This window comes from Lates calcarifer, linkage group LG11 (genome assembly GCF_001640805.2).
Source record: "Lates calcarifer isolate ASB-BC8 linkage group LG11, TLL_Latcal_v3, whole genome shotgun sequence".
NCBI classification, from domain to species: domain Eukaryota; kingdom Metazoa; phylum Chordata; class Actinopteri; family Centropomidae; genus Lates; species Lates calcarifer.
In genome coordinates, this window is record NC_066843.1 from 19,247,349 (window position 1) to 19,271,125 (window position 23,777).

Here is a 23,777-nt window from a genome sequence, read left to right on the forward strand (position 1 = left end):
GATTATTAAAGGGTAAAATAAAGAATAAATAAAAACAAACCTAGAGATTAAATGCTAAAATGATTAGTCAACTAATTTAATTGTAAATCAGCAGAAAATTAAACTACTATTTTAACAACCAATAAATCACTTAGAGGGCTGCAATTAATGATTATAAAAAAAGGCCACAATTCCCACAATTTCCCAAAACCCAAAGATAACATATATATTAACATATGTTTGTTTCCTTTGACTGACAAGTCCAAACCCACAGACACAGTGACATATCATAGAGGACCAAGTAAACAAGCAAAGATTCCCATTTCAGAAGCTGGAACCAATCAACTTGTGGCATTTTTAACTTTATTTTGAACGAAAGTAAGGCTGCAATTAGTGGTTATTTTCATTAGTGATTTTTTTCTATTCTCTATATTTTTTATTTTTATTAAATGATTGCTTGCATAACACTTCAGAAAACTAACAAAAAAATCACAGTAATGTCAGGCCAGATAAAAGCAGTGAGTTCTCACATTTAGGAATATCAAATCATCAACTGTTAGATATTTATGTTTGAGAAATACATACATAAAAGTGAGCAGGATCCAGACTCAAACAGAGAGATTAGCTTCAGTTTCATATTTCTGCTGTCTACATGACACATTTATTCAAAACAACAAGACTTATTACTTTCTGCATCTTTTGTGACTGTGTCAGACACGTTTGAACAGCAGCTGATGTTGCCGAACCCTGCTTCTACTTCTGTCAACAGCACCTCTGTTCCTCCAGCAGGTTTAACCACATATCAGCATGTTAATAAAATTATGAATCAGTACGAACAAACACAGTCACAAGTCAAAAGACGAAAACGCAGTGACCCGGTACAGCAGCTCTTTCAAGTACTTCAGCTGCCAGCTAATTAGCTAGAAGCTAACATCTGCTAACGTTAGCTAACGTTCTGTTGCTATGCTAACGTACCTTGTTTAAACACTCGGACCGGAGGAAAGTCGAGGAGAATTATATTTTCTGAGTATCGGTGGATACAGTCACTACTCCGGATACTGCATGATAAAACACCAGTTTATTCCTGCCTCTCAAGGCCGTTTCATTACTGTACCAGTGTAAAACAGGCTGCTAAGCTAGCCCAACCTCCCTCTGCTTTGGAAGAACTGTCTGTTTTCTTCCTGTTTGTGGCCGTTACACAGAATAGCGTCACTCTGAGGCGTTTTCTTCTACTGACGAGTCAGTTAGTATCTAACATACTAATGGTTTACCGCCACCCATTGGACTGAAGTGTGGACTACAGACTAAAGATTGTCAGTAATGTGACATCCATCACATCTCTTGCCTCCCAGATTAAAGTCACTGATAAAATGATCTGTTAATTTACCTCTGTTTATGTAGGCCTGCTGTGAGTTAAAGTAACTCAAAATGCATGTGCTGTACATCTTTACTTTTTTTTGCTAGTGAATTACTGGATAATTGTACATCTCTAGGCCACTAAAAGTATCAAAATTTGAAACTTTGATTGAACTTGCCACCATGCACACAAATATGTGATGAGGATACTAAACCGAAATGGGTACTGAGAAGTACTGAGCTGTATTCAACCTAAATTTTGTCTCAACTTTGAAAACAAAAATCCAGATACCCCCTGAGTGCACTGAAACACATTCACAGTGTCACTGTCCATATGCACTTGCAAAATTTTGGTTTCAGTACATGATCTTTTTTGCTAACAGAATTATTTTCAGTTACTGCACTTCTGTGATTTCACAGTGATATTTAAAAAATCTGCAGCTATTGCTGTTTCCTGCATTTTGGTCTTCATATATTGTATGAATATTAGAGATAAAATATATCTACCTCTGTCAATGCAGAAAAAAGTATTAATAAATGAATATTAATATTATGAATATTAAAATAAATATTAATTTCAATGAGTGAGAAACACCTATTGCTGTCAATATTCAGCAACTTTAACTTACTCAGTCATTCGGAAAATACAAGGGAATGTCTTCAGACTTAATGGCAGAAGATTACTTGTTTATTACTATGTTCATTTTGGCATGAAAATCATGTAAACGTGGCTTCAAAGAACAGAAACTTTCCATCACACAACCTTAAATCAACTCTCTTTATCATTTATTTATACCATCTGCTGCCTTCTCATTGCTACTTCAAACACAGCAGTTAAAAATAGCCTCTATTGATCACTGTGCAGTCAAGTTCAACAGGTGGGTCCTCTTTAATTAGTTGGATTAGCTTACAGTACGACTACACTGCAAATTTGAACATTTATTGTTTTCAAATGGTTTTGGTATTTTTTCCTAAATGTTTTCATCACTGCTGTCATAGAAATAAAGCATTGCATTGGAAATATTGTAAATAGGAATTAAAAACCCAGTGTCATACAGATGTGAGAGTGAAAAAAAGAAAAGGTTTTAGGTTTCCATGATATTTTCAGAGATGTGATGCATATATATATATATATATATATATCACCTGAAAAACTTGCACTCCATCGACAACACTCCTCCTCTCTTCACTCCTCCCCAGCTTGACCCAGTCACATGCACTTGCAGGTAAACAAAAACTTCACGAGATGCTATCAGTGGTTCTGCATAAATTGTAGTGCTTTCAGGGATTGACACAAGTAAGTCTCTGTGCTCTACTTACAACAGGCCTACTTCTCTCTCGCTGGGACTCCCAGAAACAGGTAGCTATGCACCTCTGACTCTTCTTTAATGCAAATACAGCACATTCAAGCAGAAATGTTCATTCTTCCAGGCTTTGTAATGCAATATACTGCTTTATTTTCCATTGTTGTTTTCATTCTGCCATGTTACTTTAAAGGGACAAATAGTACTTAATGGTGTTACACTAACATCGGATATGGTTTTACTCTGGCTGACCAAATGTGATATATATACAGTGTATGCAAGATTAAACCACACTGTATCAGCTAGATTATTTCCAGATTTTACAACCTTTGCCCAAGAATCACTTACACACTAGCTCCAGTGAGCCAGTGTAGTCAGGGCAACAGGATAATATATTGTCCAACCGAGTAATATTTTACCCAACATGAAAAATACCTGTGATCAGCATCACGTCAAACACTACGCTGCAGATAGGGGTCACGTTTTCATGTGCTCAGGGGTGCAGGTGTTGTATCCACCTCTCACTCCCACAACACAGGGAAGGAGAGGCTTTAATGGTCATGTGACTGATCATACAACTGCACATTTAACTACAAGTATTCCCTGCAATCCATTACATTTGGAGCACTACCGACTCAGCGATCCTAAGACAGCTTGTTCCATTTTACAGAAGCCCTCAATATCAGAGTTAGGTCCAAGGATAACTAGTTGTCCACATACTGAGTGGGATATATGCTGAATGTGTACCAGAGTACCAGAGTACATTAATACAGCTGAAAAAGACAGTTATGCATATCAGTAATACTATGAACAGTGAAGAATAAGTCTGGCAGCCATTTTAGGCTAATTATGATTTATAAAGATCTGTTTAATTAGCTGCAGATCATATGACTGAACAATATGTGGTGACAAGGAAAGATGTTAATCTGATTCATTTGATCCAGTTTGGAGCTTTGCATAAAGAGGCACAACAGGGGAACATTATTTGATCTTTTTCCGTTTCCAGTTGTACATTGATTTTGATGTGCAAATGTTGAAAATCATATTTTTGTAGTGAACCAGTCATGCCAACTCCTAATACACTGGTTAAATCATGTCAGTAATAAACTGGGTGCACCACTGGGCCATGTGCATAGATATGAATAGACGATTCCTTTAAAACAAGGGGGAAATGACTTGTTAATCTACATGTCTGACCCCTCTGGCCTAGGATGCGTTTGGTGTGTGCTTTGGGTCTCTTCTTGACCCTGTTACATCTGTCTACCTCTCTGCTGCTGGGAGCATTCAACATCAAATCATTTGGAGACAAGAAGGCCTCAAACACCACTCTGATGAACATCATCAGCACGGTCTGAAACTCCACTGTTTTGTATACAGAGCTCATCAGTATCTCATCTTTCCTATAATACTCTTATTTGTAATATGAAGACAATCTATTTTGAAGGGTGCTGAGTGACTAAAATACCACATAGTTTAGCCTACAGTTGCCCTCCCATCCACTGTGATAAGTTGACAGCATGTTATAAATACAAGCATGTCTTTAAATTTAGTGAGAATACTGTAATGTTGATGAGGAATCTGGAGATTAAAGGGGCACTCCGGCAATTTGGGATTACACAGCCATAAAGTTGGGGGAATCTTAGTCCCTAGTGCGAGTCAAGATTTAAGCTCTGGATCCTTCATTTCCCATAATGCAACCAATAGCATTGTTTCTTTAGACCCTCTTTGACTGGTAAATGACCACGTTCTCTTACCTCCTCAACATCACTATGATCACTATCAGGGTTATTTCTCAGACTTAAGAAAGTTATCCCAGAGCCAGAGGACATTACACAATATAACTGTTCTTATTAGTGAAGTGCCTCTTTACCACCTAGAACAACTACTGAGCATACAAACTGGAAAACAGAGGCTACAGAATATAATACAAAAAAGACACACAAAGTTTGATCAGATATGTTTTGTGCTTTCTGGGTGTGTTACAGATTGTCCACCGCTATGACATCATTCTGATCCAGGAGGTCAGAGACAATGATCTGTCAGCAACCAAAAAACTCATGGAGCATGTCAACAAGTTAGACACACCTTATAAAAACATGTGCAGGGCCAAAATATGGTGGCCTTCTATAGAAATTTATAGAAAGCTCCTTAACTCATGTTATGATGCTCTTCATCTATATACCTGTGTGTTTATTTTCCCAGAGGTTCTCCACCGTTCAGGTATGGGCACATCGTAAGCGAGCCTCTGGGTCGCAGCTCCTACAAGGAGAGATATCTCTTCCTCTACAGGTACACAAAGGGCCATTACAATGGTAAACAAATATTTTCTAGAACTCCTTTACTGAGATCCCACATCAGTGAACAGAAATATTTCAGCTCTAAGTTTTATTTAATTCAACGCTGCACAGTGTCTTTGTCCTACGTATGAGCAGTGGCAGAAAACTAGAGGATCCTATACTTAAGTAAAAATATCCACACAACAATGTTAACTAAAGGCCCTTCATTTAAGATTTTACTTAAGTAAAAATACAAAAAGTATTAACAAAATGTACTTAAAATATCAAAACTATTCATACAGCATAATGTAGCAGATTGGCCATTGTTGGTGTAATACTTTTACAACATTATAAGATTATTATTGCTGATGCAAACATTGAAAAGGCATTTTGATGTGGTATCTGGTCTAGGTGGAGCTAATTTTGACTACAGTAACAGATGTGATTAAGAGGTGTCTTATTTTCCAGGGAGAACACAGTGTCTGTGGTTAAAAGCTACACCTACGATGACGGCTGTGAACCCTGTGGGACAGACACCTTCATCAGAGAGCCTTTTGTTGTCATGTTCTCCTCCAAATACACCGGTAGGTTCTGGAAGAGTGTAACAAACAGAGAGTAACAGAGAGTAATACTGCTCTTTCACTGTCAGACAGCAGTGATGGAGATTTTCTCATGTATTAGATGATCAACTGAGAACAAAGCATCACACTTGTCAGATGATATGATCTGTGGGGTTTAAGTCTGGACTTTGGCTGGGCTACTCAAGGACAGTCAGAATTGTCCCAATGCCACTGGTCACCCCAGTCTCAGGTCACATGCACTCTGGAGCAGGATTTTTTCAGGGGCTTCTCTGTATTTGGTTGCACTCAGCTTCCCTGTCCCTACTGCAGAGAAGTACTCCTATACATGATGCTGCCACCACCATGTTTGACTGAAGGGATGGTACTACAAATGTGATATTTTCCAGACATAATGGTTGGAGTTCTGTCCAGAGTTCAGTTTAGCTCAGTTTAACTGAACAGCCAATTCTAGGAAGAGTCCTGGTCGTTCCAAACTGAGTCCCTTGGATGACATGGCTTTGTTTTTATCCTGACATGCAGTGTGAATTGTGGGACTGTATATACACAGGCGTATGTGTGTTTCTAAACTATGTCAGGTCAATTCAATTTGCCACAGTTGGAGTCCAGTCAAGTCCTAGACATCTCAAGGGTAAATAAAGCAAACAGGACAAACCTGAGCACAATTCCAACAGGCTCAGAATACTTTTACAACTAAGACATTTCAGTTTTTGACATAATAAAGTGTACAAAAGCCCTGTCTTTCTAAATTAAAAAGCCAGTAAACTCATTGTAATTTCACTATGATTCATGCCTGCCACACCCAATACATCCCTCTCTTGATTCACTCCTCCTTTCCTCCCTGTTTTGTAGCTGTGAAGAACTTTGCTCTGATCCCTCAGCACACCTCTCCAAGCTCTGCAGTGAAGGAAGTGGATGCTCTCTATGATGTGGTGGCTGATGTCCGCAATCACTGGAACACCAATGTGAATACTCTCTTCAAGTCTTCAAAAACCAACACACACAAAAGAAAGATGGAGAGCAGAAGATACATTTAGTAAAATATGCACTGAGGTTAATCACACTCTCTGCAGGACATTGTTCTGCTGGGTGACTTCAACGCAGGCTGCAATTATGTGACGGGCTCTGAGTGGCAGCAGATTCGCCTCTTCACAGATAAGAGTTTCCACTGGCTGATACCCAATGATGCTGACACCACAGTGTCACACACTAACTGCCCTTATGACAGGTACAAACAAACACACACCAGCACTTGGATGCACACACAAACACTGACTCTTAATCACATCTCTTATTCTGCATTTGCAGGATTGTGGTCACTACTGACATGATGAAGGGAGTAGATCAAAGCAGTGCTGAGGTTTACAACTACATGGTGGACTTAAATCTCAGCCATGACCTGGTAAAACAGCTCTAACTTTAATCTTTTATAATACAATTTACTTCAAGTTATGTTGAGTCCAACATTATAGTCTTTGAGTGAGGCTGTTGAAAAAGGTATTTTATTTCAACCTTTAGAGTTTTACAGTACATAATGTTGCATATGGAAAAGACATGTTTACTGTTTAACTGTATAAACTATGCTAAACTGGACCGACCACAAATTGTGCTGTAAGGGAATGTTGTTTTCTCTGTCTTTCTCAGGCATTGGATGTCAGTGACCATTTCCCTGTGGAGGTGAAGCTGATTGGCTAGGAGCATGCTGCCTGAATTCTGACTACAACAACCGCTCTGCAGGTCTCCAGGCTGAATCTGTATGGTGGCTATTTAGTGGAAGGACTCTCACCAACCACAAAGCCAGACCAAAATAAACACGTCTTCCAGTCTGTGTCATTGCACACTTGCTTCTTAAAACAGGGATGAGAAGTCTCTTATTGAAGTACATGAAAAGTGAGGCATGTGACAAAGAAGCCTCGTCTGAACATTTACTAACATTTACTAAGAGCATTTTACATTTGAAACTGGTTTCTACTGAAGAAACATGCAATGTTTATTCTGAGTATCTGGGACAATGACTCTGCTGTTGTCATGTTTCAAGAAAGGCTAACCAAAGTCCATTCACCTTTATTAGACAGTGACCAAAGTCCCACAAACACTAGCTTATAAAACTGAAACTATGTGCATATTAGCAGTCTGTCTTGGCTCCCAAACAATAGTACTGCTTTATTATATGACATCAATTACTGCCAAAACTATAAACTGTAAATTTGACCATTTAAAAACACAATTCAATCTGCTGACATGATTCCACCCATTTATTCACAGAACGCAGTCAGAAAAAATACATGTAGACAAAGAGATGACAAAGGCTTCACCACTGTAGGCTGTTCAAATGTACCCAAGGTTACTTTCATTAGTTGTTATGGCTCTGGAAGGTACAGTAAGGCTAGGCACTTTAGATAGTGAAGACCTATGACAATTGACTGTTTGCTAAACCTCTCCACCCAGACAGTGACCCCCAAACAACTGTAGCTAGGCATGGCAGACCTGTCAAACTTTGGATTTCTCCACATGTGTAAGTGTGAATGGGGCTGTAGTAAGAGGGATAACTGGCATTTCAATAGTGATGAGAGTGTGTACTGATCCTCAAATCAGCTTCACATGAGCAGTGCTGCTCTGTTTGAGGATGCAAAAAAAGAGTGAGCTAGAAACAATAACAAGTCACACTATAGGCTGCTAGCAGAAGTTGTCATATACACTGCTCTTGGTCAGAAATGAGCGCATGGGTCTGTGTACTCGCTCACTTATGGCTATTTGGAGATGCATTGTTTGGAGCGGTAAATCAGCCACTGCTACAATAAACTGCCCATGTGCTGCATGTGTATGAGACAGGACAGAGCAGTGTAACAGTGGAGGGCAGGGCTTAGAGCACAGTCAATTAAAAGAATTATTTACTCATCTCAAAATAACCATAAAGTAAAGTTTGAAACTATATTTAAATTTTTAATGTTACTTTTTAACTGAACTTCTTAGAAAGTTGAAGAGAAACTATTTGTCACTGGATCATTAGCGTCAATCCTGGGCAGGTCTCCCCTGAGCTAGCTAGGTTACTGTCTGGTGTCAGAAGATCAGACAGCGCTGTGGTAAACGTGGTTCTTTGCCGATTAGGCACTGTTACGAAGATGAGCTGCCGAGAGCTGTATGTGAGGATTCCAGCATAATTGACGCCAAGGAACACGTGACAGTGAATGTGTTAAACTAGTGTCAAAATGTCCCTAAAATGTGTTTATGTCAGTGTCATTTTATAGGCTCCCCACACTCCTCTAGCCCCTTCTCTTTTTGAGCATCTCCAGGTACATGCGGAGTGACTTCTGAATGGAGTCTTTGGTGATAAAGCTGACAAAGTTTTGGATGTCAGCCTCTCTCTTGGATGTCAGCTTGTCGATGGTTGGCTTCCTCATCATGGACTTGGTGATCTGTCTGGCGTGGTCTGTAAAATGAACGGATAAACAGTTTTGCTCACTGACTCCAAAGCTGGAGTTAAGTCTCCATTGGCCTTTAAATGGATTCTGGATGGTTTTTCAGCGACATGACTCACTGAGAAAAATACTAATATTTGGCCAGGCTGTTGTTCTTTACAAGATTAAATAAAATCATACATGATTGCGTATAACATCACACAAGCTGTGTATGGTATTTGCTTAACTTATTGAACAAACAGGAAACATGCAGACAGGATGCAGGCCAGTCAACGTGGGTCTAGCACAACACCGAGTGTGTGAGAGCACCATAGAAGGTGACAATGCATCTCCAAGCCAGCTCTTAAACTGTTGCCATGAGACACGCCCACCCAGAGCCTTGAGACGTAGACATGTTTTGACTGATTTTTTTTGAAAAATGTGCAGAATAGCTGCAGCATGATTCAAATTTGAGCTAATGTACACAGGAGGCACCTCTGCTGTGTTTTCCAGTTGCCCATATCATGCATGTGTGAACAGTTTTACTCCTTTTTTTGATTAATCCAGATGTCCATACAGACAGAGTGCCGGCTCATGTTTGCACATAACCTGGCCCAAAGCTGATCTTTACACCAAGTCTAATGACTGCGTGTTGGGCTTTGAGCGCTGCTAAAACACAGCTGATGACGCTCAGTGCTGTGCCTGAACACATCCTGTTTAAACACAGGGAACTGAAACTGCTGCTGCAGTGGTGACAAGCTGCCTTTGCTATGCAGCCTCTCTATACACTCTGAGGATAAAGACACACTCTGTCTAAGAAATACAAACATCTGTGTTTAGTTTGTCAGTTGCACAAATGTGTCTCATATTTACTTAACTCTCTTAAAGCCCATATGTAAAAGATCAGAAATCTTGTGCCTGACCACCAGCTATGGCAGGACTGTCCAGTTCCTTCAATATGATTAGAACAATTTACATTTAGTTATGGTATGTTATTACATAAACCTCCTGTTTTTGTATCATGTGTAATGTACCTGGGATAGCCAACCACTTGGTCATGGTCTTCGTGGCTGTGGTGAGGACCTCATCTTCAGGTACCAGCAGGTCTACCAGTCCTACCTTGAGGGCCTCTGAAGGGCTGTAGAGCAGTCCCAGCTCCAGGGCTAGCTCTGTGGTTCGGTGTCCCACTGTATTTACCATTGTGTCCTTAAACCTGGGGACAGCAGCAATATCTCTTAACACTACAATGACACTACAGTGCAAGGAATGAGCAAAAACACTGGGGCTGTCATGTGTAGCACCTTACCAAAAAGGTGCTACGATGCCGAGCTGTGTCTCATTAAGGCCGATGCTGTAACGAGGGTTGTCCGCCATTATCCTGTAGTCACAGGTCAAAGACATGAGACAGCCACCTGCAGGACTGGAACCCTGAGGAGAGAGTTCTTGCTGTCATCTTTCAAGTGCTTATTGGTGTTAGTGTTTCTGCACTGCACTTGTACCGCTGTGTGATACAGGGACAAAATGGAGGTGGGGGTAGTGTTTTATACCTACATTGATTGCAGCTATGGTGACCATGTCTGAGCTATAGAGTTTCAGCCACATCTCCTGAACGGCTCTCCAGAACTCTCCACAGCGCTCTGGACTCTTCCCGTACATCTCCATAATGTCCAGCCTGGCTGAGAACACCTTAGGCTGGCTCTGGATTGAAAGCAAATAAAAAAAACACACACACACACACACACACACACACACACACACACAAGGTAAACTGTCAATTTGTGCTGCTGTTTTTAAAAACTGTCAAACACTCCAGCCGGGACAGTGCTAACCAACCACACTGATTAAATATCATTCTAAAACTTTTATCATGCATTTATCATGCAAGGTATCTGCACTTTAACTACACTGTAATACAAACATACAGCCAAAAGTCACGTCTTTAACCTCCTGGACGAGGCTCTGCTGCAGCAGTTGACGGGGTTATACTGTACCGAGGTGATGATGAGGCCTCTGCAGGTCTTATCCATCTCCAGCTTCTCCACATTGATGCAGAACTCTGTCAGGAAATCTAAACTGAGGCTGTTGACAGGAGGACTCTGCATGTGCATCACTGCCACACCTACAGAGAGACACAGATGCTGACCTGTCATCTGAATACTTTGATATAATCTCTCTACTCATTCATCTCCAAATGAAAAGAAATGATGAGATAAAGACAACAGGGACAGCAGGGAAGGTTAGAACTGAATGATGATGGTAACAATGGCAGAATCTTTACCGGTGCTTTGGTCAAACTCCACTTTGACCTTAGGTGTGGTGGAGTTGTTCCTCTGCTGAGCGACAAGGACAGGAGACACACACACTCTGGCATGACTGCTGCGGGACGACAGCTGGGAGAGAAGGCCTGCACACACACACACACACACATAGAACATATCTACTTCACCTATTTCATCACACCTCTGTATATATATATATATATATATATATATATATATATATATGCTGACATTATTAGAAAAGATGACAATGTAGTAATGTAGTAATGACAATACTGAGAGGTCTTTATGGTGTCTTCTGTGTCTCTGAAAGTGTACAGAAGACATTCTATATATATATATATATATACACACAGACATATACATATATATATATATATACATATTTGAAGTTGGTTGTGTGGAGAGCATACATATCCACTTAGTAACAGGATTAAGAGCCTACAGCCAATGCAAGCTACTGTTTTAGGATGTACTCTGGCATAGCAGTTCTTTAATCTCACAAAGACAATGCAAAACACTGTTAACGTGTTCACCATCATACTTGTTTGCATGTTAACATTTGCTGATTATCACAAAACACAAGGTGCAGCAGAGGCTGTTTTTCATAGTCCAACATATTGCACAAATTTAAATAGTGACGAGCTTGATGGTGCTGGATGAAGAGTTAGACATCACCAAAGTTATTACAGTTTATCCTGCGGAGGACATAAATGTCCAGTAGTTGTTGAGACTTTTCAGTTTTATACCAAAGTGTTGGACCACTAATCAATATTGCCATCCATAGCCATTCTGCAGACAGTGCCAGAATATGACAGAATAGATTTAAGGTTAGAATTTTTTGCTTGAAATGTGTCAGCTGAGCTAAAACTGAACCTTCATTTTTTGAGGGGTTTCTGGTTTGTGAATTAATGATATTTTCACACTCAAAAACAGATGATAATGATCTACTAAGACAACTACACATGGGGCGGCTGTGGCTCAGGAAGTAGAGCAGTCACCCACCAATCAGAAGGTCGGTGGTTCGATTCCCGGCTCCTCCAGTCCGCAAGATACTGAACCCCAAATTGCCTCCGATGTGTCTCATCGATGTTAGAAAGCACATTGTATAGAACAAGTGCTGTGTGAATGGGTGAATGTGATCTGTAGTGTGAAGCGCTTTGAGTGGTCGAAAAGACTAGAAAAGCGCTGTACAAATACAGTCCATTTACCATTTATTTACAACCACATTGTAGCCTACAAATCCTGGGAATCCATCCAATTTAACCCAAGAGCCAGGACTTTCAACATGGCTGGCATGTTACATCACCTGAATACCTTGCACTCCATCCACAACACTCCTCCTCTTTTCACTCCTCCCCAGCTTGACCCAGTCACATGCACTTGCAGGTATGCAAAAACTTCACGAGATGCTATCAGTGGTTCTGCATAAATTGTAGTGGAGCTTTCAGGGATTCACACGAGTAAGCCTCTGTACTCTACTTACAACAGGCCTACTTCTCTCTCGCTGGGACTCCCAGAAACAGGTAGCTATGCACCTCTGACTCTTCTTTAATGCAAATACAGCACATTCAAGCAGAAATGTTCATTCTTCCAGGCTTTGTAATACAATACACTGCTTTATTTTCCATTGTTGTTTTCATTCTGCCATGTTACTTTAAAGGGACAAATAGTACTTAATGGTAAAATGGTGTTACACTAACATCGGATATAGTTTTACTCTGGCTGACCAAATGTAACATATGTACAGGGTATGTGAGATTAACCAAAAGTCACACTGTATCTGCTGGATTATTTCCAGATTTTACAACCTAAGTCAGTCAGTTATGCATATCAGTAATACTATGAACAGTGAAGAATAAGTCTGGCAGCCATTTTAGTAGTGGAGCTTTCATGACTTGTTAATCTACATGTCTGACCCCTCTGGCCTAGGATGCGTTTGGTGTGTGCTTTGGGTCTCTTCTTGACCCTGTTACATCTGTCTACCTCTCTGCTGCTGGGAGCCTTCAACATCAAGTCATTTGGACTCACGAAGGCCTCAAACACCATTCTGATGGACATCATCAGCACGGTCTGAAACTCCACTGTTTTGTATACAGAGCTCATCAGTATCTCATCATTCCTATAATACTCTTATTTGTAATATAAAGACAATCTATTTTGAAGGGTGCTGAGTGACTAAAATACCACAATTTAGCCAGTACAATAATTAAAATTTAGTGAGAATACTGTATTGTTCAGAGGAATCTGGAGATTAAAGGGGCACTCCAGCACTTTGGGATTACACAGCCATAAAGTTAGGGGAATCACAAGAGATACATTTAAATAAGACGCAGCAATGGTTAGTTTGTTTAGTCCCTAGTACGAGTCAAGATTTAAGCTCTGGATCCTACATTTCCCATAATGCAACCAATAGCATCTTTTATTTAGACCCTCCTTGACTGGACCATGTTCTCTCTTCATAACACAGATTGTGATAGAGTCATTGTTGGAGTTAAAGCTTATATAACCCAGATGATGTCACTATGACATCATGAGGGTTATTTCTCAGACTTAAGAAAGTTATCCCAGAGCCAGAGGACATTACACAATATAACTGTTCTTATTAGTGAAGTGCCTCTTTACCACCTAGAACAACTACTGAGCATACAAACTGGAAAACAGAGGCTACAGAATATAATACAAAAAAGACACACAAAGTTTGATCAGATATGTTTTGTGCTTTCTGGGTGTGTTACAGATTGTCCACCGCTATGACATCATTCTGATCCAGGAGGTCAGAGACAGTGATCTGTCAGCAACCAAAAAACTCATGGAGCATGTCAACAAGTTAGACACACCTTATAAAAAGAATATACAATATTATTACACATGTGTAGGGCCAAAATATGGTGGCCTTCTATAGAAATTTATAGAAAGCTCCTTAACTCATGTTATGATGCTCTTCATCTATATACCTGTGTGTTTATTTTCCCAGAGGTTCTCCACTGTTCAGGTACATCGTAAGCGAGCCTCTGGGTCGCAGCTCCTACAAGGAGAGATATCTCTTCCTCTACAGGTACACAAAGGGCCATTACAATGGTAAACAAATATTTTCTAGAACTCCTTTACTGAGATCCCACATCAGTGAACAGAAATATTTCAGCTCTAAGTTTTATTTAATTCAACGCTGCACAGTGTCTTTGTCCTACGTATGAGCAACGGCAGAAAACTAGAGGATCCTATACTTAAGTAAAAATATCCACACAGCAATGTTAACTAAAGGCCCTTCATTTAAGATTTTACTTAAGTAAAAATACAAAAAGTATTAACAAAATGTACTTAAAATATATAACTATTCATACAGCATAATGTAGCAGATTGGCTATTGTTGGTGTAATACTTTTACAACATTATAAGATTATTATTGCTGATGCATAAACATTGAAAAGGCATTTTGATGTGGTATCTGGTTTAGGTGGAGCTAATTTTGACTACAGTAACAGATGTGATTAATAGGTGTCTTATTTTCCAGGGAGAACACAGTGTCTGTGGATGATCACTACACCTATGATGACAGGACAGACACCTTCATCAGAGAGCCTTTTGTTGTCATGTTCTCCTCCAAATACACCAGTAGGTTCTGGAAGAGTGTAACAAACAGAGAGTAACAGAGAGTAATACTGCTCTTTCACTGTCAGACAGCAGTGATGGAGATTTTCTCATGTATTAGATGATCAACTGAGAACAAAGCATCACACTTGTCAGATGATATGATCTATGGGGTTTAAGTCTGGACTTTGGCTGGGCTACTCAAGGACAGTCAGAATTGTCCCAATGCCACTGGTCACCCCAGTCTCAGGTCACATGTACTCTGGAGCAGGATTTTTTCAGGGGCTTCTCTGTATTTGGTTGCACTCAGCCTCCCTGTCCCTACTGCAGAGAAGTACTCCTATACATGATGCTGCCACCACCATGTTTGACTGAAGGGATGGTACTACAAATGTGATATTTTCCAGACATAATGGTTGGAGTTCTGTCCAGAGTTCAGTTTAGCTTAGTTTAACTGAACGGCCAATTCTAGGAAGAGTCCTGGTCGTTCCAAACTGAGTCCCTTGGATGACATGGCTTTGTTTTTATCCTGACATGCAGTGTGAATTGTGGGACCGTATATACACAGGCGTGTGTGTGTTTCTAAACTATGTCCGGTCAATTCAATTTGCCACAGTTGGAGTCCAGTCAAGTCCTAGACATCTCAAGGGTAAATAAAGCAAACAGGACAAACCTGAGCACAATTCCAACAGGCTCAGAATACTTTTACAACTAAGACATTTCAGTTTTTGACATAATAAAGTGTACAAAAGCCCTGTCTTTCTAAATTAAAAAGCCAGTAAACTCATTGTAATTTCACTATGATTCATGCCTGCCACACCCAATACATCCCTCTCTTGATTCACTCCTCCTTTCCTCCCTGTTTTGTAGCTGTGAAGAACTTTGCTCTGATCCCTCAGCACACCTCTCCAAGCTCTGCAGTGAAGGAAGTGGATGCTCTCTATGATGTGGTGGCTGATGTCCGCAATCACTGGAACACCAATGTGAATACTCTCTTCAAGTCTTCAAAAACCAACACACACAAAAGAAAGATGGAGAGCAGAAGATACATTTAGTAAAATATGCACTAGGTTAATCACACTCTCTCTGCAGGACATTGTTCTGCTGGGTGACTTCAACGCAGGCTGCGATTATGTGAAGAGCTCTGAGTGGCAGCAGATTCGCCTCTTCACAGATAAGAGTTTCCACTGGCTGATACCCAATGATGCTGACACCACAGTGTCACGCAGGAACTGCCCTTATGACAGGTACAAACAAACACACACCAGCACTTGGATGCACACACAAACACTGACTCTTAATCACATCTCTTATTCTGCATTTGCAGGATTGTGGTCACTACTCACATGATGAAGGGAGTAGATCAAGGCAGTGCTGAGGTTTACAACTACATGGTGGACTTAAATCTCAGCCATGACCTGGTAAAACAGCTCTAACTTTAATCTTTTATAATACAATTTACTTCAAGTTATGTTGAGTCCAACATTATAGTCTTTGAGTGAGGCTGTTGAAAAAGGTATTTTATTTCAACCTTTAGAGTTTTACAGTACATAATGTTGCATATGGAAAAGACATGTTTACTGTTTAACTGTATAAACTATGCTAAACTGGACCGACCACAAATTGTGCTGCAAGGGAATGTTGTTTTCTCTGTCTTTCTCAGGCATTGGATGTCAGTGACCATTTCCCTGTGGAGGTGAAGCTGATTGGCTAGGAGCATGCTGCCTGAATTCTGACTACAACAACCGCTCTGCAGGTCTCCAGGCTGAATCTGTATGGTGGCTATTTAGTGGAAGGACTCTCACCAACCACAAAGCCAGACCAAAATAAACACGTCTTCCAGTCTGTGTCATTGCACACTTGCTTCTTAAAACAGGGATGAGAAGTCTCTTATTGAAGTACATGAAAAGTGAGGCATGTGACAAAGAAGCCTCGTCTGAACATTTACTAACATTTACTAAGAGCATTTTACATTTGAAACTGGTTTCTACTGAAGAAACATGCAATGTTTATTCTGAGTATGTGGGACAATGACTCTGCTGTTGTCATGTTTCAAGAAAGGCTAACCAAAGTCCATTCACCTTTATTAGACAGTGACCAAAGTCCCACAAACACTGGCTTATAAAACTGAAACTATGTGCATATTAGCAGTCTGTCTTGGCTCCCAAACAATAGTACTGCTAAATTACTGCAATTACTGCCAAAACAATAAACTGTAAATTTGACCATTTAAAAACACAATTCAATCTGCTGACATGATTCCACCCATTTATTCACAGAACGCAGTCAGAAAAAATACATGTAGACAAAGAGATGACAAAGGCTTCACCACTGTAGGCTGTTCAAATGTACCCAAGGTTACTTTCATTAGTTGTTATGGCTCTGGAAGGTACAGTAAGGCTAGGCACTTTAGATAGTGAAGACCTATGTCAATTGACTGTTTGCTAAACCTCTCCACCCAGACAGTGACCCCCAAACAACTGTAGCTAGGCATGGCAGACCTGTCAAACTTTGGATTTCTCCACATGTGTAAGTGTGAATGGGGCTGTAGTAAGAGGGATAACTGGCATTTCAATAGTGATGAGAGTGTGTACTGATCCTCAAATCAGCTTCACATGAGCAGTGCTGCTCTGTTTGAGGATGCAAAAAAAGAGTGAGCTAGAAACAATAACAAGTCACACTATAGGCTGCTAGCAGAAGTTGTCATATACACTGCTCTTGGTCAGAAATGAGCGCATGGGTCTGTGTACTCGCTCACTTATGGCTATTTGGAGATGCATTGTTTGGAGCGGTAAATCAGCCACTGCTACAATAAACTGCCCATGTGCTGCATGTGTATGAGACAGGACAGAGCAGTGTAACAGTGGAGGGCAGGGCTTAGAGCACAGTCAATTAAAAGAATTATTTACTCATCTCAAAATAACCATAAAGTAAAGTTTGAAACTATATTTAAATTTTTAATGTTACTTTTTAACTGAACTTCTTAGAAAGTTGAAGAGAAACTATTTGTCACTGGATCATTAGCGTCAATCCTGGGCAGGTCTCCCCTGAGCTAGCTAGGTTACTGTCTGGTGTCAGAAGATCAGACAGCGCTGTGGTAAACGTGGTTCTTTGCCGATTAGGCACTGTTACGAAGATGAGCTGCCGAGAGCTGTATGTGAGGATTCCAGCATAATTGACGCCAAGGAACACGTGACAGTGAATGTGTTAAACTAGTGTCAAAATGTCCCTAAAATGTGTTTATGTCAGTGTCATTTTATAGGCTCCCCACGCTCCTCTAGCCCCTTCTCTTTTTGAGCATCTCCAGGTACATGCGGAGTGACTTCTGAATGGAGTCTTTGGTGATAAAGCTGACAAAGTTTTGGATGTCAGCCTCTCTCTTGGATGTCAGCTTGTCGATGGTTGGCTTCCTCATCATGGACTTGGTGATCTGTCTGGCGTGGTCTGTAAAATGAACGGATAAACAGTTTTGCTCACTGACTCCAAAGCTGGAGTTAAGTCTCCATTGGCCTTTAAATGGATTCTGGATGGTTTTTCAGCGACATGACTCACTGAGAAAAATACTAATATTTGGCCAGGCTGTTGTTCTTTACAAGATTAAATAAAATCATACATGATTGCGTATAACATCACACAAGCTGTGTATAGTATTTGCTTAACTTATTGAACAAACAGGAAACATGCAGACAGGATGCAGGCCAGTCAACGTGGGTCTAGCACAACACCGAGTGTGTGAGAGCACCATAGAAGGTGACAATGCATCTCCAAGCCAGCTCTTAAACTGTTGCCATGAGACACGCCCACCCAGAGCCTTGAGACGTAGACATGTTTTGACTGATTTTTTTTGAAAAATGTGCAGAATAGCTGCAGCATGATTCAAATTTGAGCTAATGTACACAGGAGGCACCTCTGCTGTGTTTTCCAGTTGCCCATATCATGCATGTGTGAACAGTTTTACTCCTTTTTTTGATTAATCCAGATGTCCATACAGACAGAGTGCCGGCTCATGTTTGCACATAACCTGGCCCAAAGCTGATCTTTACACCAAGTCTAATGACTGCGTGTTGGGCTTTGAGCGCTGCTAAAACACAGCTGATGACGCTCAGTGCTGTGCCTGAACACATCCTGTTTAAACACAGGGAACTGAAACTGCTGCTGCAGTGGTGACAAGCTGCCTTTGCTATGCAGCCTCTCTATACACTCTGAGGATAAAGACACACTCTGTCTAAGAAATACAAACATCTGTGTTTAGTTTGTCAGTTGCACAAATGTGTCTCATATTTACTTAACTCTCTTAAAGCCCATATGTAAAAGATCAGAAATCTTGTGCCTGACCACCAGCTATGGCAGGACTGTCCAGTTCCTTCAATATGATTAGAACAATTTACATTTAGTTATGGTATGTTATTACATAAACCTCCTGTTTTTGTATCATGTGTAATGTACCTGGGATAGCCAACCACTTGGTCATGGTCTTCGTGGCTGTGGTGAGGACCTCATCTTCAGGTACCAGCAGGTCTACCAGTCCTACCTTGAGGGCCTCTGAAGGGCTGTAGAGCAGTCCCAGCTCCAGGGCTAGCTCTGTGGTTCGGTGTCCCACTGTATTTACCATTGTGTCCTTAAACCTGGGGACAGCAGCAATATCTCTTAACACTACAATGACACTACAGTGCAAGGAATGAGCAAAAACACTGGGGCTGTCATGTGTAGCACCTTACCAAAAAGGTGCTACGATGCCGAGCTGTGTCTCATTAAGGCCGATGCTGTAACGAGGGTTGTCCGCCATTATCCTGTAGTCACAGGTCAAAGACATGAGACAGCCACCTGCAGGACTGGAACCCTGAGGAGAGAGTTCTTGCTGTCATCTTTCAAGTGCTTATTGGTGTTAGTGTTTCTGCACTGCACTTGTACCGCTGTGTGATACAGGGACAAAATGGAGGTGGGGGTAGTGTTTTATACCTACATTGATTGCAGCTATGGTGACCATGTCTGAGCTATAGAGTTTCAGCCACATCTCCTGAACGGCTCTCCAGAACTCTCCACAGCGCTCTGGACTCTTCCCGTACATCTCCATAATGTCCAGCCCGGCTGAGAACACCTTAGGCTGGCTCTGGATTGAAAGCAAATAAAAAACACACACACATACACACACACACACACTAGGTAAACTGTCAATTTGTGCTGCTGTTTTTAAAAACTGTCAAACACTCCAGCCGGGACAGTGCTAACCAACCACACTGATTAAATATCATTCTAAAACTTTTATCATGCATTTATCATGCAAGGTATCTGCACTTTAACTACACTGTAATACAAACACACAGCCAAAAGTCACGTCTTTAACCTCCTGGACGAGGCTCTGCTGCAGCAGTTGACGGGGTTATACTGTACCGAGGTGATGATGAGGCCTCTGCAGCTCTTATCCATCTCCAGCTTCTCCACATTGATGCAGAACTCCGTCAGGAAATCTAAACTGAGGCTGTTGACAGGAGGACTCTGCATGTGCATCACTGCCACACCTACAGAGAGACACAGATGCTGACCTGTCATCTGAATACTTTGATATAATCTCTCTGGTTCATCCCCAAATGAAAAGAAATGATGTGAAAGGGTCAAAATGATGAGGTAAACAACAGGGACAGCAGGGAATGTTAGAGCCGACTGGTGATGGTGACGATGGCAGAATCTTTACCGGTGCTTTGGTCAAACTCCACTTTGACCTTAGGTGTGGTGGAGTTGTTCCTCTGCTGAGCGACAAGGACAGGAGACACACACACTCTGGCATGACTGCTGTGGGAGGACAGCTGGGAGAGAAGACCTGCGCGCACACACACACACACACACACACACACACACACACACACACACACACACACACACACGCAAACAGAAGCTGATAGAACATATCTACTTCACCTATTTCATCATATCTCTATGCAGATGACTCTGGCTGGTCAAAATGCTTTATTTTTATTTTTACAAAACAAACTAAAATAAACTACTGTCTTATTATTACAATATATTTATTTGTTTCTAATGCTGTTTTCTATTTTATCAATATCTTGTTGATGTGGTCTCAGATTTTTGATTAGAGCAACACTGTGATGTAACTTACATGTATTTATCAAACTTCTACAAATTACACCAAATAGTGCTCTGAAGAGCCATGTTATAAACTTGTGAAAAATTATACACAATTATCTCTGATGTATAGGAGTGAAGTGTAAGAGAAACCTGTAAGAGCAGCTCTTAAGTAAAGACATCGTAAAACACATTTATGTGCAAAATCCTTACGTTTTACTCATATTGCTTTAAAAATATCTGGCAGATAAGTATTTTACAGTGCTGTAAAACACAGAAGAGAAGCACATCATCACAACTGAGAGATGAAAGTAGGGAATTTTTGACTAATAAACAACTTAAATGATTAATCAGCATAAACTTTGCCAGTTAACTTCATGTCATCGACTAATCATTGTATCTCCTGTACACACTGTCTCAGATAACACAGCCTAATTATTTATCAAGACCACTGATGTTTCCCACAGTTCAGCTGCTTTCTCTTCTCACCTCTGTCTCTGAACCAACTTCAAAAACCTGCAATGCTCTCTTAGATTTAAGAGCATTTTTTTTTTATGTCAAATGATTTTTACTGACATCTTTCACTGAAGTCCATAATTTTTCTTTTAGCAGTTTAACAAAGACTGGTCCTGGTCTAAAGACTGTATCACAATGAAGGGCTGCAAACTAGTGTAAAGTTCACTAGTCTTTAACCGACTCAAATAAATGTCTCTACTCATAGCCATGAAATCCACATGAATAATCTGATGTGAATATCTTGTGAGAGAAGAAAAAATTCTCCAAAATATCAAGGTTGTTGCAGAGATATTTTACTTCTGGGTAACAGGTTATACTGAGCTTTGCCTGAATGATTCTTTTCCGCATTAATTTTTAACATCGATCAGCTATAACCTGACATGATATGGTGTGGTAATGAGTGTAATGAGTGACATAATACAGAGATCTTTATATTTAACCATTGGTGACTAAGAGCACAGCTGTCTCCTGTACGTGACCTTTGCTCCACTTTCTGCAGAGCACTAGCGCAGCTCAGCTAACGCAGCTAGCACAGTTGTAATGTTTCAGTTACAGTCATATCGCTTCTCCACACACGGCTGCAGACATACCTGGTAAACCGCACTTGCTTCTCAGCGCTGCTCTCAATGCCATTTTGTTATACACAACCCGCGGAGACAGAAAGCAGCTACTTCCGCTATGAAAACACTGGACAGCTACGTATGAGCGGCACCATCAGCTCCTGCTTCGTCTTTTTTTTTTTTGGCAGCCGAACATTAGCGCCACCTGCTGCCTCGGAATGTGGACCAGAGATTTGATCTGAATAAATCAGATTTTAATCTGATTCATTTGTTTAATAAAATTAAAGAAACATTTCCACATGTTTTATTTGACAGAGTCACGGGTAGTTTTTGTATTAAGATCGTGAATTACTGATGTCTCTTATGTCTTTTTTTACAATCTATAATTACATGCTACATGGACCTGTTGGATGCCTACCTGTAATCATAGTGTGCTGTATCTTTATACATGCTGTACAGAAACCCTCCTTTTGTCTCAGTATTCCACTGCTCTAACCACTTTCTTATTGGGATTCCCCCAAAATTATGATCTCTGATTTACTTCAGACCTACATGAATGAGGACTATGACCTGCAAAGACCAGTTTTTGAAATGAAATTTTGAGCTGTGCAGGGATGTTGAACCATGTTGATGAATTATGTTATTTTGTATATAAAAAAATGGGCTAAAATTATTAGACATCTCTGAGTAAGATTTAATGTTTTTTTTTTTTTTTTTTTTTTTTTTTTTAGTACGACAACATAAAAATTGCCATATTTCAGATGTTAACAGCTCCACCAATGAGATATTTCCAATTTAAACTTCTCATATGGTTTTATTTAAATAACTCTCCTGGACCCCCAAAGGCCTTGACACACCAGGCTTTAATTTCACAGCAAAATCAGTCCATTAGATCCAGTCCAGTAGAATCAGCAGGATTGGAGGATCCACTCAAGGAGGCAAATGTTCTGCACAGAGTTCAACTTGACCCACAAAGCACTTTTGGCCAATAGCAAGCCATCTGCCATATAACTTACCATATACCATAACATCTGCCTGTATACATAACTCATATAACCTGCTATATAACAGTGCTGACATTTTGAGGCAAAAAAGCTGGAGGATCCTAAATTAGAAGACACTATTATAATCTACTTTTATCTAACTAAGAGAGCTATGAGAAAGGAATTAATGATACAAATATGTCTTTTAAATAAAATGTGTCACCTTCTTGTCCTGGTGACGAGCTAAACTAATGAGTTTGCTAACTGACTGCAAGATTTTCAGCCTGGAGAGTTTTTTTCCTCCCTCTTGAATGATTTTAACACCAAGGGAGAGTAACAGCAGTCGAAAGAGAATAGAGAGAGGCTTGCAGTTAAACAGTTAGTTCACCACTATTCCAATTCACTTAAAATGTCACCGATCCTCTAGTTCAACTTATTTTGCATGGAAGAGCCAATGTCACTTTGTGGTGTAACCACTGCTTTTTAATCATCTCACATCCCCTCAGATTTATCACATGACCCCTTAAGGAGAACAACCTCCAGGTTAGAAACCACTGGAGAGAGAGACAAAGAGAGAGGGTGGGGGACAGAGAGGGGAGAGAGAAAGAGAGAGACAGGCGTAGGTGTGCAAGTCAGAGCACAAGTGTGTGTCCTCAACAGAGAGATACACCGGGCAATGAAGCTCTCTGAATCAGTGAGTATATTATTTTACCTTAACAAAATATTGTTGCATGTGTGTGAGTGTGTGTGTGTGTGTAGTGTACATTTTTTTGGTGGATGCAAAAAATGTATGAGCATGAGCAAAGAGTTGAGAAGGTTTAATTTACACAGTTTTCTCAGTGTTAATAAAGACTGGAACTAATAAGTGCAGCTTTG

The 23,777-nt window shown here is 40.4% G+C and overlaps 6 protein-coding genes across 13 annotated transcripts in view; 3 read left to right on the forward strand and 3 right to left on the reverse strand.

The window, feature by feature from the left end:
- Positions 1–23,777, reverse strand: part of LOC108898613 (N-alpha-acetyltransferase 60) — a 92,555-nt gene that overhangs the window by 30,940 nt on the left and 37,838 nt on the right. The window contains exon 1 of one of the 2 annotated variants that reach the window (XM_051073771.1): positions 955–1,104. The exons of the other annotated variant lie outside the window; for it this stretch is intronic. The gene's annotated coding sequence lies outside the window, so the exon portion shown is untranslated. Of the gene's footprint in view, positions 1–954; positions 1,105–23,777 lie in introns of those variants that run through there. 2 annotated transcript variants of the gene reach the window in all.
- LOC108889280 (N-alpha-acetyltransferase 60) overlaps positions 1–23,777 on the reverse strand; it is a 92,555-nt gene that overhangs the window by 30,940 nt on the left and 37,838 nt on the right. For 2 of the 3 annotated variants that reach the window (XM_051073774.1, XM_018685654.2), the window contains exon 1: positions 955–1,104. The exons of the other annotated variant lie outside the window; for it this stretch is intronic. The gene's annotated coding sequence lies outside the window, so the exon portion shown is untranslated. Of the gene's footprint in view, positions 1–954; positions 1,105–23,777 lie in introns of those variants that run through there. 3 annotated transcript variants of the gene reach the window in all.
- LOC108898604 (deoxyribonuclease-1) overlaps positions 1–23,777 on the forward strand; it is a 90,340-nt gene that overhangs the window by 22,493 nt on the left and 44,070 nt on the right. The gene's annotated exons all lie outside the window — the stretch shown is intronic.
- Positions 2,540–7,319, forward strand: LOC108889279 (deoxyribonuclease-1). Its single transcript, XM_018685652.2, has 9 exons — positions 2,540–2,695; positions 3,850–3,988; positions 4,625–4,713; positions 4,842–4,928; positions 5,384–5,499; positions 6,346–6,458; positions 6,567–6,721; positions 6,802–6,895; positions 7,138–7,319. The coding sequence occupies exons 2-9, from the start codon at positions 3,851–3,853 to the stop codon at positions 7,186–7,188; spliced, it is 843 nt and encodes a 280-aa protein (XP_018541168.1). The 5' UTR covers positions 2,540–2,695; position 3,850; the 3' UTR covers positions 7,189–7,319.
- The window catches only part of LOC108898603 (enoyl-CoA delta isomerase 1, mitochondrial), a 65,636-nt gene continuing 49,589 nt past the window's right edge, over positions 7,731–23,777 (reverse strand). Inside the window, exons 1-7 of one of the 5 annotated variants that reach the window (XM_051073767.1) lie at positions 21,949–22,109; positions 20,454–20,579; positions 10,883–11,010; positions 10,443–10,589; positions 10,198–10,319; positions 9,926–10,104; positions 7,731–8,923 (exon numbers count right to left, since the gene is read on the reverse strand). In XM_051073767.1, the coding sequence (XP_050929724.1) occupies positions 8,757–8,923; positions 9,926–10,104; positions 10,198–10,319; positions 10,443–10,589; positions 10,883–11,010; positions 20,454–20,579; positions 21,949–21,991 (912 nt within the window). In that variant the 5' untranslated portion in view covers positions 21,992–22,109 and the 3' untranslated portion in view covers positions 7,731–8,756. Of the gene's footprint in view, positions 8,924–9,925; positions 10,105–10,197; positions 10,320–10,442; positions 10,590–10,882; positions 11,011–11,169; positions 11,297–17,012; positions 18,206–19,207; positions 19,387–19,479; positions 19,602–19,724; positions 19,872–20,152; positions 20,281–20,453; positions 20,580–21,948; positions 22,110–23,777 lie in introns of those variants that run through there. The other 4 variants (XM_018685649.2, XM_051073768.1, XM_018685647.2 and 1 more) reach the window with 4 other exon arrangements.
- Positions 12,487–16,606, forward strand: LOC108889278 (deoxyribonuclease-1). Its single transcript, XM_018685650.2, has 9 exons — positions 12,487–12,696; positions 13,103–13,241; positions 13,911–13,999; positions 14,148–14,228; positions 14,685–14,785; positions 15,632–15,744; positions 15,854–16,008; positions 16,089–16,182; positions 16,425–16,606. Exons 2-9 carry the CDS (start codon positions 13,104–13,106, stop codon positions 16,473–16,475), a joined length of 822 nt encoding a protein of 273 aa, XP_018541166.1. The 5' UTR covers positions 12,487–12,696; position 13,103; the 3' UTR covers positions 16,476–16,606.